Source organism: Budorcas taxicolor, chromosome 16 (assembly GCF_023091745.1).
Source record: "Budorcas taxicolor isolate Tak-1 chromosome 16, Takin1.1, whole genome shotgun sequence".
NCBI classification, from domain to species: Eukaryota; Metazoa; Chordata; class Mammalia; order Artiodactyla; family Bovidae; genus Budorcas; species Budorcas taxicolor.
In genome coordinates this window covers 43,955,411-43,968,003 of record NC_068925.1, presented here as the reverse complement: position 1 = coordinate 43,968,003, position 12,593 = coordinate 43,955,411, and the positions used below count along the sequence as shown (strand labels likewise).

Genomic DNA, 12,593 nt, shown 5'->3' with positions numbered 1-12,593 from the left:
GTGTTTGAATGGCATATGTTGGAAATTGTATCTATTGTATTAATAAAATTATGTTAGCAAATACATACGGTTGATTTTTTCAAGCAAAAAAATCATATGTTCATTCTTTTATATAATTTTTCAGGCTGACAATCACTGAAAGATGACTAAAGCTATATGCATTTAGTCCCTTTTTGGCTGCACCATCCAGCTTCTGGGATCTCAGTTCCCCAACCAGGGATTGAACCTGGGTTCTCAGCAGGGAAAGCGCTGGATCCTAACCCCTGAGCCAACAGGGAAGTCCACCAATGTTGTTTTTTAGTCACAGTTCATGTGACTTTTCCGTGGCTATTTTGTAATTGTGGTTGGCCACACTGGATGGAACTTTTGCTTGAGAAGAAAGTCTGACTACTTCTCCAAAACAGTTCAGTGTGCGTCTTCTGTTTCAGGTTGTGAGAGATGATGCTTCCAGGAATCCCAGGTCTTCTGTCTTCTCCTTGGGGTTTCTTAGAGGGCCAGGGCGAGTGTGTCTTTTAACCCATTGGGACAATAGTGGCAAAGAAAAGGGACTGGCATTTACAGAGCCCGTTCTGTGTGCCAGGTCCTATTCTAGGTGCTCCATATAGTATTTCTTCACACATTTTCACAGTATTTTTATTTACTTTAAAATACTGATTTATTTATTTGGCTGCACCAATCTTAGTTATGGCACAAAGAAAGTTTAATTGCGGCATGTGAACTCTTAGTTGATTGGGATCTAGTTCCCTGACCAGGGATCGAACCCAAACCCCCTGCGTGAGGAATGTGGACTCTTAAGCCACTGGACCACAGGGAAGTCCCTGACTTGTTTATATTTTAGACAAGTAGTCCTACCACATGTCCTTCAGGGATTGTAACACAGGGGTGGTCAGACTTTGTAAGGAGCAGTTGAGTGTAACCCTGAGTTCTCAGGAACTGCCTCTTGCCCACTGCATGTTCTGCTCAGGGTTTAGTTTACTCTGGCGTGTCCATGTGATGTCAGTCATTCTTTCCCATTCTATCTTTGCTGACCGTTGGCAGAAAGGAGTTGTAGGGCTCTTTCTCACAGGCTTGCTTCCTTAGAGTCCTGGAAGCTCGTCTGAACTTTAATTAACTGTATAACCAGCTGACTGGCCATATAAAGCAGCATGTTTTTGAAATGCATGTGGCCTGGTAACACAGTTGGGGCAATTTACATTTATAATGTTCATCTTCCTTGTTACACCAACGCCTCAGAAAAAGGTGAAATAAAAGATCCTGCATTAATTTTTTATTACTAAATTAACAAACCAGGGAAGTTCCAAAGCATCCCCTTCTATACACAGCAATAGCTGGAATATGCTGGTTGACACTTATCATACAGCTGGTACCTCGACACCTAGACGTCTGGGAAAGTGTGATCATGGCCCGCTTACTGCCTTTATTGAATTGTGGAATCTGTAAAGAACCCTTAGAGGTCATGGAGTCCAGTCTTCTCACCAAGTAGGAAGCCCTCCTACAGCACTGATGACTGAGGTCCTCTAGGCTCTCCTGAACTCCTCAGGGCCAGAGTGCCCTTTCTGCTGCTGCTGCTGCTGCTGCTGCTAAGTCGCTTCAGTCGTGTCTGACTCTGTGCGACCCCATAGACGGCAGCCCACCAGGCTCCCCCCGTCCCCGGGATTCTCCAGGCAAGAACACTGGAGTGGGTTGCCATTTTCTTCTCCAGCCCTTTCTGTTAGTGGATACTAATTGTTGCAAGTTTCTTCTGTGTGCAGAGAACAGTCTTTCACCTTCTATCTAGGTCCTAGTTCTGCCTTTTAGAAGAAACAATCTCCCTTTTTCAAAATAATCCAGTACTGAGTCCCTTTTAATCCAAGTTCCCATAGTACATCTTTTCAGAAACGCTTGCTTGCATAAAACATTAGATTGTCAGCTCCTTATGGGCGGACTTTGAAATAGTGATCACTTGGTGCCTTGTGTAGGGCCACACACACACACACACACACACACACACACACACACATACACACGACAGGTGCTCCATGAGTACTGGGTCCCTGGAGCCTGAGATGAGTGGCGGGGGCACACGGGAGGAGGAGCCCTTGCTTGGGTTTCATGGCTCTCACCAGGGATTTCCATTGTTTTGTGGTGGGGAACTTTTCTTTATACTGTGGGGAATACGGACTAAGGACTTGGAGTATCTTCTTTTTTAAAAAAAATTTATTTTTGGCTGTGCTGCTTCTTTGTTGCTGTGCGCAAGCTTTCTCTTGTGGTGTGTGGGCTTCTCATTGCAGTGGCCTCTTGTTGCAGAGCACGGGCTCTGGGTGCCTGGGCTTCATTGCTCTGCGGCATCTGGGATCTTCCTGGACCAGCCAACGGACCACCAGTGAAGTCCCAGGATATCGTCTTAGTGACAGTTCCTAATGTGAGTCCCGTTGTGTTTTCCATTTGTGTTAGGTGCTTATCATGATCTTATTTGATTCTCACAGTTGTATGATGTAGGCAGTTGCTGCTGCTAAGTCACTTCAGTCGAGTCCGACTCTGTGCGACCCCACAGACGGCAGCCCACCAGGCTCCCCTGTCCCTGGGATTCTCCAGGCAAGAACACTGGAGTGGGTTGCCATTTCCTTCGCCAATGCATGAAAGTGAAAAGTGAAAGTGAAGTCACTCAGTCATGTCCGACTCTTCATGACCCCATGGACTGCAGCCTACTAGGCTCCTCCGTCCATGGGGTTTTCCAGGCAAGAGTACTGGAGTGGGGTGCCATTGCCTTCTCTGTGAGACCCTAGAGAGGTTAATTAAATGGCAAAACCAGGATTTAGTCTAGAGCCCTCATCTTGAAGTACTAAGATATATTGCCACCTCCTTGAAAGCAGCCAGTAGTAACAAGATCACACAAAGCCTTCCCCGGCCTGCAGCTCATAACCTTCCTTGGCACGTGTCACACTGAAATTTTACTTTTCTCTCATTTGCAGAGCATGTATCCTGTCCCTTAGTGAGGCTGGAACAGCCCTGCCGAAGTGGATGGTCTTGGTCCTTCTATGTAGTACACGCTAGGTGTTCAGTGTTCAATGAGTTCATGGAACAAAATCTTCAAAATATTCTAAAGCTATAAGAAGCTGGGTGAGCTACCATGATTCTCTCATCTGTAAGAATATCTGAAGTGAAAGTCGCTCAGTCATGTCTGACTTTTTGCGACCCCATGGGATATACAGTTATATATACAAAATATATAAAAATACACTCAGAGGAAAAAAGTGGGAAAGGACTATAAGCACCTCATTCACGTTTCGTGTCTCAGTCAAGATGGTAGATGACAAACTGGTTCTGCCTCCATTATTTCCCATTAAATTTTTAAAATGTTCAACATTTTAAAATGTTGACATTTTTAAAATGTCTCAAATTTAAAAGACATGAAAGTGAAGTGGAAGTGAAAGTCGCTCAGTCCTGTCCGACTCTTTGTGACCTCATGGACCCCATACAGTCCTTGGAATTCTCCAGGCAAGAATACTGAGGTGGGTAGCCCTTCCCTTCTCCAGGGCACCTTCCCACCCAGGAATCAAACTGCGGTCTCCTGCATTGCAGGTGGATTCTTTACCAACTGAGCTATCAGGGAAGCCCTAAGATTATCTGAACGTTTTAAAATATCATTTGTGGGAATTAGGCAAAAAAAATTTTTTTTTGGTACCAAAAAAGGACTAAAAAAGCAAGATGCACTTTATGGCCCACGGTGGGTCATTTGGCTGTGCCGATCTTACCTAGCATCTTAACAAATGTGCAATGCAATGAAATTTAAAGTTGAGATTTCCCTTGTGGAGGGGTGTGAACCAGCACTTTGGAAAACTGAAAGTGTCAACGTTCACTTCTGGAACGTGCCGTCAGTTCTTTGGTTGCTTTACTTCCCTTTGGAACCTGGCCTCTGACGTCATCTTAGGTTTGTGGTGTATGTTTCTGATCTTCCTAGCTGTCTCTGGTGGAGAGGGTCTGTACATTTGGCTGTGTGATTCTGAACCTGGGACCCACAAGGAGGAACCAGGGGTGGCAGAGACAGCTTGATGTGGATTCTCAGCAGTGGAGCTGTCGTCAGAAGGAGAGGAGACCTGGGAGCTGGTCAAGTGTAGGGCATTCACTGGGCTCCCCTGGGGGTCTAGCGGCTAAGATTCCACACTTCCACTGCAGGCAGGGCAGGGCAAGGAGGGGGGGAGCGGGCATGGGTCAGAGAAGTTCCACATGCCTCGAGGTGTGGCCAAGAAAAGAAGAATCTATCTGCATTTCCACCTTGATAAGGTGATTGATGCAAAGAGCTGACTCATTGGAAAAGACCCCAGTGCTGGGAAGGATTGAGGGCAGGAGGAGAAGAGGACAACAGAGGATGAGATGGTTGGATGGCATCACTGACTCACTGGAGGTGAATTTGAGCAAACTCCAGGAGATAGTGAAGGACAGGGAAGCCTGGAGTGCTCAGTCCATGGGGTGGCAAAGACTTGGACGCGACTTAGCAATTGAATGACAACAAAAGGTGATTTGGGTCCACATTACAGTTTGGGAAAGCCTGGGCCAGAGGACCGTGGCCTCCTCGTGGGGAGGTAGCCTGCTGGCGGGGAGGTGGTGCTGGGGAGCCAGCACTTGGTGGCCCAAGGTGGTCTGGTGAGACCAGTGGATGCTTTGAGTGGCTCCCAGAGTCCTCACCATCTCCTTGTTGAGCTGATTCAGTCATTCTTTCATGTGGGCAAAATTGCAGATTTTAAGATCCTTTGTTGTTGAAAGTGTTAGTCGCTCAGTCACGTTTGACTCTTGCGACCTCGTGGACTGTAGCCCGCCAAGCTCCTCTGTCAATGGAATTCTCCAGGTAAGAAGACTGGAGTGGGTTGCCATTCCCTTCTCAAGGGGGTCTTGCTGACCCAGGGATCGAACCCGAGTTTCTTGCTCTAGCAGGCTGATTCTTTACCACTAGCACCACTTGGGAAGCAGGTGGTGTTGCTTGTTCAGTTGCTCAGTCACGTCTGACTCTGTGTGACCCCATGGACTGCAGCACACCAGGCTTCCCCGTCTTCCACTATCTCCCAGAGTTTACTCAAATTCATGTCCATTGAGTCAGTGATGCCATCCAACTGTCTCATCCCCTGTTGCCCCCTTCTCCTGCCCTCAAACTTCCCCAGCATCAGGGTCTTTTCCAGTGAGTTGGCTCTTCTCATTAGGTGGCCAAAGTATTGGAGCTTCAGCTTCAGCTTCAGTCCTTCCAATGAATATTCAGGTTGATTTCCTTTAGGATTGACTGTTTTCATCACCATAAGCTCCTTATTCAAGGCTAATTTTGTATTATGTTAAATCACTTGGTTTTGTTCTCACGACTTCCTGATTGCTTTGGCATAATTGCGAGGAGGTGGAACTTCTAGGCAAGCGCACATGCATCCCCAAGTAGGAGCAAATCCACTCTTGACACAAGAAGAGCACCGAGGTTTTAATGAAGGGGTTAAATCCAGTCCTGAAGCACTTTTGTGGGCACTGATTGCTCAGGCTTGTGCGTCACCACTTGAATATGAGGGGAGAGGGGGTACAGGCTTTAGATAGGCATATATTCCAAAAACACAAAACAAAACACACAGCTGCAGGTTGAGCTGAAAATAGCCCCCTCAGTCTGCAGAGAAGAGACTCAAGTCCACAAAGCACTGGTTTCACGGGCTGCCAAGCAGGATGAGCAGCTCCAGAGCTGGAGAGAAGTACCAGCCAGCCTGCAAGATGCTGCCCCTCTGCTTGCTGCTGCCGCTGCTGCTGCTGCCCTCTGGGGCCACCACTGCGCTCTCCCCAGAGGGCGGCCTCGCCGGCCACGAGAGCGGGGTGAGTAGTCTGACTCGGCTGGGTGCTCACCCTCTTGTGAGCTGTCCCTTCCCTTGGCACATCTGGCCACCCCGTGGACCCCCTCTCTTCTCTGTGGCTGAGTGTGTGTACAGGACAGACTGCAGGGCTGGACTTTGCCGTGTGCCCCTCAGCTGCCCTGTGCTGTGATGTCCACATGGACCATTGACTCACCATCATCTTCAGGCATTAGGAAACTTGATAGGAAACGCTGACACTAAGGGGCGCTTCTTCAAGCTAGCGATCTCCAACTGCCAGTCTTTGAAACACAAAGCCATCACACTGGTCTATTGCCGTGCAATTGGTCTACCGCTGCTGCCACTGCGGTGTTAGTCACACTTACCTGTAGAATCTTAATTTATACACACAGTGCAGGTTCTCACTGGCTTAGATTAATTGACATCATTACATTTTCCATTGTGAGAAGTTGTAACTTTATGAGGTGATTTACTTCTCTTTTTTTTTCATTTTGAAAAACTTCCAAGAAAGAGTACATAAAGTTGACCATTAAAAATGGATTTTTCTCTGAAATTAGCATCTGAGTTCCAGAAAAGCCATTCATCATCAGATTACTCCTTAAAGCTTTCTAAGGAGTCTGAAAGGCCAGAATATAATGTCTCAATCTGATCTGTCTTAAAAAGCAATTTGTGGACAGCCCGGAGTGAAGTGACTTAGCAGTAGCAGTAGCAGTAGGAGTAAGACCAGAGATGGAGAGATGGGAAATCAAGCAAAAGGAGCCTCATCTAACTTGAGGGGCTTCTTATCTGCCAGTCACTTGTCAGGAGACATCTCCCAGCCTCTTATAATTGAAAAGATTAGGGGCAAAACAACCAGATTTTTTTCCTTGATTGAATATATTCAAGTTTTTCTTTTCTCTAATTAGAGCAATTCTCTTGAGGTGTTCTCTTAACTTTGCGTGCATGCTAAGTTGTTTCAGTCACGTCCCTTAACTTTCTCATCCTTTAAATGGAAATATGGTTTGTTGTTCTGGAGCATCATTTTTTTTTAAAGGAAATAATTGCATATCTTAATGCTGGCTGAATCAGATGATTGATTTGTCTTTCCTTTGTCCTCTGCTTCTTTTTAAAAGCACACGCAGGAAGCGGCAGAAATAAAGACAAACAGCCTGTTTACTTTGCTTGTGTGGTGGTACGAGTGGGCCTCCCAGGCCAGGGCAGTGCCCTTCGTGGGAGGGGAAGCCAGGGAGGAGTCCAAACGGCAGGAAGGCGCACCACTTCGTCAGTCCACGCACCAAGATAAAACGCCCTGCAAGAATTTCTTCTGGAAGACCTTCTCCTCCTGCAAGTAAAACTCCACCCATAACTACTTGTGCAAAGAAGTGTAACAGTGGATCAGAATAAAATGTATTAATAAGCAGCTGTGATAGTTCTTCTTTGTGCGGTTGTCTTCTCTTTCTCATGTAATTTGAAATGTAGTTTTTATGTAAACTTTAAAAATGCCGACTACTAGATGTCTTCAGTAATTTGGAACCCAAAGAGAGTATTTTATTTTTATTTATTTTTTTACTGAAGTAGAGTTGACTTACAATGTTGTGCCAATCTCTGTTGTATAGCAAAGTGACTCATGTATATATACATACATATATATATATAAAATACACATTTTAAAACTATTCTTTTCCTTTATGACTTATCCCACGAAACTGGATATAGTTCCCTGTACTATGGAGGAGAACCTTGTTTATTCATTCTAAATGTAATGGTTTGCATCCATCAACCCCGAACTCCCAGTCCATCTCCCTCCCTCCCCCATCCCCTTGGCAACCTCAGGTCTGATCAAAGAAGAGAATTTTTGATAAAGATTTTTGTGGGTTTTGCCATTATTGTCAATGCAGCCATGGGGCTTTCCTTCCACATTTATTGTGCTTAGAAGTTGTTCTGTCCTCATCTTCCTTGCTTTGATTTATAATAGGTAAAAGCTACATATTTAAGTGTTCAGAATAACATTTCAGTTTACTTTGATATAAACTGTCTAATGTAAAAAATATTTCCTTCATATTAAAAGCAATTTTTAAACACTGTTCTCAAAGAGCAAAATGATTATTCCTCATATTTTTGCTAAAATTAATTTAAAAACAAATATCATGCTATAATTAAACAGACAACATCATGATGACATGCTTATAAAAGTTCCATTTGCACCTGCTGTTGTAAAATACCCGTACTAATTATAATCAGTAAGTTAATATTGCTGTTACAATTCTTATGGAAGAGAGCTTCAGGTTTATTTCAAATCAAATAGAGTGAGCAGTGCTACTTCCCAGCCTGTAGCTTGACTGCCTTAACTTCTAATACAACGACCTCCAGGAAATTCCCTGGTGGTCCAATGGTTAGGACTCTGCCCTTTCACTGCTGAGGGTCTGGGTTCAATCCTTGGTCGGGGAAGCAAGATCCTATAAGCCAGGCCTCAAGGTCAAAGAAAACAGAAAAACCAACTCTGGGACCTACAGAGTTGCAGGATCTGGACTTGGTGAGACAGAGGCATATGTATTGAAATCTATTATGTATATAAATGTTTTATTTTCCCATTCCTCAGTAATTTCCCACAGAAGTAAGTGGATGATGGTGAAAGGTGGGGGAGATTCCTTTCTCGTTTCTTTCTGTGATATAACACAAAGCAACTGTCGAGCCTCACATGGACCAGGATCTGGGTCTGCTCAGATGGAGGTAGGAGTAAACACATGCTCAGGTTCAAACCCTCATCAAATTTTAATCCTCCCCACTAGCCCTGGAATCCTTCCTTGATTACACACCTTGTTTACGGCTCTTGAATCCTAGATGCTAAAGAAAACTTCCAGCATGTGGTTTTTTTAGATGTTAAACTTTAAAGCTTAGAGATTCCTACCAGGAGTTAAGGAAAGTTTCTGATGGTCAGGATTAGTATCAGGAAAACTGGCAAAGGCTAGCTGGAAGGCATTGCAAGGATGTTTTCTTCTCTGGACACCAGGGGAACAGACTCACAAAGTATGACTGATGACCGTTCCTTTCCGTCTTCCACAGAGCTGAGCTCATATTCATAATTACTAGCTGCGTGGAGTATAATGTGATGGAAGAGTCTTAATAGCATCCTCATTTTCAAACACAGCAGCTTTCAGGGACCTGTAAGTGGGTCAGCGCACTGGTGGAAGATGCCTGCCTCAAAGGCCAGCTGACCTTCAGGATTTAAGATTCTTCTAGAAGAAAAGCATCCTCACTGTCTTTCAGTTTGCTTAGAACCATACGTATACATTCCTTAGGATTAGGGATTTTAACTTTTTAAAAAAATAAATGTTATCTTTGGCTACACTGGGTCCTTGTTGCTGTGTGTGAGCTTTCTTTAGTTGTGGTGAGTAGAGCTACTGTTCACTGTGGTGTCGGCAGTGGTGTCACCGAGAGCGCACTCGTGCCTGGGCTTAGGGTGGGTGGGCACAGGAGTTATGATGCATGGGCTTAGCTGCCCCATGGCATGTGGGGTCTTCCCAGACCAGGGGTCGAACCTGTGTCCCCTGTACTGGCAGGAGGATTCTTAACCACTGGAGCACTGGGAAAGTCCAGAGATTTTAACTTTTAACTAAGTAATATCTGAAGGAATTGAGGCACCTCCAGGATATCCATCAAGTTTAAGTCCACCTTAGTTCAGGGGCCTTAGAAAAATGTAAACTGGCATCAACTGCATGTTAGGCTAGATTAACATGCTCATCATTAGTAAACTAGCGTAATTTCCTACCATCAGGTTTTTGGTAGACTTTAGTCCTACCTGGTTGAATTCCTGGGTTGGAAAGATCCGCTGGAGAAGGGATAGCCTACCCACTCCAGTATTCTCGGGCTTCCCTTGTGGCCCAGCTGGTGAAGAATCTGCCTGCAATACGGGAGCCCTGGCTTCGATCCCTGGGTTGGGAAGATCCCCTGGAGAAGGGAAAGGCTACCCACTCCAGTATTCTGGCCTGGAGAATTCCATGGACTGTATAGACCATGGCATCGCAGAGAGTCGGACACGACTGAGCGACTTTCATTCATCTGCATTTGCGTAGTTCAGTATAGTCGAATGTGCAGATCTAGGACATCGAGGCCTGGACGGCTGCTAACTCATTCTCTCACATTTGTTTCCAGTATTTGTCACCAGAGTAGATCCTTAACTCCTAAGGAAAAACTGATGTGCCATAAGCATTCAACAGAAGTCCTTTCATAGTATCCAAATGTCAGGGCTGACAGCAAACTATTTCAGTGGAAACTCAGGCCTGTAAGCTTATGGGGGATACATACTCCCTGACCAGACAGTGCCTTCTGAAGGGATTACCCACATCTTAATAACAGCAGCTTCTTCAGTAGAGACAGGGATTTGATCTTGAAGAAATCGAGGATATGTCATTCAGCTGTTAAAAAGAAGGAATTTTCTATTTCTAGACTAGAATGAATGAGGCAAAGACACTGGGCAACCCCTTTTCTAGCTTCTCATATCTTTAATAAAAATTAACACTAATTTATCCTTTTTGTCTATAATTAAATAGTTAAGTGATAAAAGATACACATTCTATTCTTATTAAAATAACTGTAAGTTGGGGCTTCCCTGGTGGTCAACTGACTAAGACTCCACGCTCCCAAAGCAGGGGGCCTAGGTTTGATCCCTGGTCAGGGAACTAGATCCCACATGCTGCAGCTAAGAGTTCACATGCCACGGCTAAAAGATCCTGTGTGCCACAACTAAGACCTGGCACAGTCAGATAAATAAGTGAATACACTATTTTAAAAATAACTGTAAGCTGGAGAAAAGCTAGAATTTTCATGGTGATAGTTCCTGTAACATGGTGTTAGACAATATTGAAGAAAATCTCATAGCTCTGCAGTAACCTGTTAGTTGTTTCCTTGTATTGATAATTGTGGAAGTGCTGTCTGACTTAGTTTGAGCCAATGTTAAGGATGTGCAATCTGAAAATTCAGTGCATTTCCTGGGGAGGAGGGGATCTGTTCCTTTTACTGGGGGCTTCCTGACAGGGCAGAGGACCTCACCCTGTCAGCTGTGTAGCAGATTCAGGCAGTTAATATTTGGAGTAGATAATTTCCAAGGCCCTTAAAAACCTCAAGTAATATAAGACACAGCCAAAATAACTTAAGGCAAAATACAACAAAACAGGAGAAGAAATGCTGAAGGCAAAAAAAAAAAAAAGATAATAAAAGTTAATTAGGAAATTAAAAAATCTGGTGAGTAAAGGCACATTAATAATTCTTATAATTAATGTATTTTTTAACAGACTACTATTATTTTATTCCTTTCTTTCTGGAAAATGAAAAATCCATTAGTTTTTTTCCTTTTGCTTTTACCCAGAAATTAAAGGTTGGTAAGTGGTAATTAGCATGGCTCCTGTCAAAGCCAATTGCCTAATGGGGACCGACATTTGACTTGAGTCGAAAGAATGGAATATGGCTAATGTAGAGTTCATTAGTCCCAGCTGCTTTCTTTGACAGTCTTTCCTCCTCACATTGGCTGTGCCCTGCTTCCTCTCTCTCTCCTATTTTTAGACTTTTGCTCTGCTGCTATGTTCTATTCTAGAAGGCCTGGAAGCACAGTGGTGTAGGGGAGGTAAGCGGTACTTGGGGCAAAATAACTTGACTCTACATCTGGTCTAGGGTTTGCCAAGGTCTCTGTTCCCACCCACCTCTCTCTGGCCCTGGGGAGATGAAAGGAACCATTCCCTCTATATCGCTGTGCTGGTACTGTGCTCTTCCTCATACTTGTTCAGTAGCTGTCTTGTCTGACTCCTTGCAACCCCATGGACTGCAGCACGCCAGGCTTCCCTGTCCTTCACCATCTCCCAGAGCTTGGTCAAACTCATGTCCATTGAGTCGGTGATATCCTCCAACTTCCTTCATTTAATTTAACCCCTTCCACCTTGGGGCCTTAGGCTAACCTTTCATTTTTGGAAACTACTGTCCCATAAGGTTAGACTCCATATGGGTTTGTCTCGTTCCAAAGGCCAAAGTACTTTTTCTATTCTATGCAGCTGAGATGCTCAGTAGGTTTGTTTCTAATACAGAAGACCAAAACCAACATCCCGCCCATCAACTAAAGCTCTACTGTGTATTTGGTGAAAATAATTGAGGAAAACATTTTTCATTCAGTAGGGCAGAGATGGAGATGCTGATATAATTGGTGAATAGAGATAACTGCTGATACAACAGTTAAATAGAGATGCTGTTCTATTATTTCTGGAACCCAGGCTTCCTTTGCTACTGTGCTAACTATAGTGTTCACAAGGCTAATTTATTTCTTTTACACTACCAACTCAAGGACTACATTTAGAAATCTTTTAGCACTCATGTTGCAAACATATTAGGTCTTTTTCATTTGGAGCTGAATTCAACTTATTATTTTGGTATTAACAAAACAAAATAATAGGGAAGGACAGGGAAGCCTGGTGTGTTGCAGTCCATGGGGTCACAAAGAGTCAGACACGACTGAGTGACTGAACTACAAATTAACAAAACCAGTGATCTGGATGCAGAGTAGAAGAGTATGTAGACTTAAGAGAAAATACAAGTAAGTGGAAAGAACACCAGGATTGCAACCGGAAGACCTAGGAATTCCTGGTGGTTCAGTAGTTAGGACTCTATGCTTTCACTGCCAAGGGCCCAGGTTCAATCCCTGGCTGGGAAACTAAGATACCACAAGCTGGGTGATATGGTCGAAAAGAATAAAACCCCAAACCAAAATAAAGCCAAAAGACCTGCCTTTGAACCCTGGCCCTCCAATTAGCCTTGTGACAT

At 44.2% G+C, this 12,593-nt stretch overlaps 1 protein-coding gene across 1 annotated transcript; it reads left to right on the top strand.

Annotated features, from left to right (window-relative positions):
* The first annotated feature begins 5,670 nt into the window (after positions 1 to 5,670).
* On the top strand, positions 5,671 to 7,141 carry CORT (cortistatin). Its single transcript, XM_052653412.1, has 2 exons — positions 5,671 to 5,814; positions 6,923 to 7,141. The coding sequence occupies exons 1-2, from the start codon at positions 5,671 to 5,673 to the stop codon at positions 7,139 to 7,141; spliced, it is 363 nt and encodes a 120-aa protein (XP_052509372.1).
* Positions 7,142 to 12,593: the final 5,452 nt, after the last annotated feature.

Bases quoted from the DNA above. Each gene is read 5' to 3' on its own strand.
- CORT (XM_052653412.1), top strand. From the start codon at position 5,671: ATGAGCAGCTCCAGAGCTGGAGAGAAGTACCAGCCAGCCTGCAAGATG. The intron at 5,815-6,922 runs GTGAGTAGTCTG...TCTTTTTAAAAG, and splicing joins TCGCCGGCCACGAGAGCGGG to CACACGCAGGAAGCGGCAGA.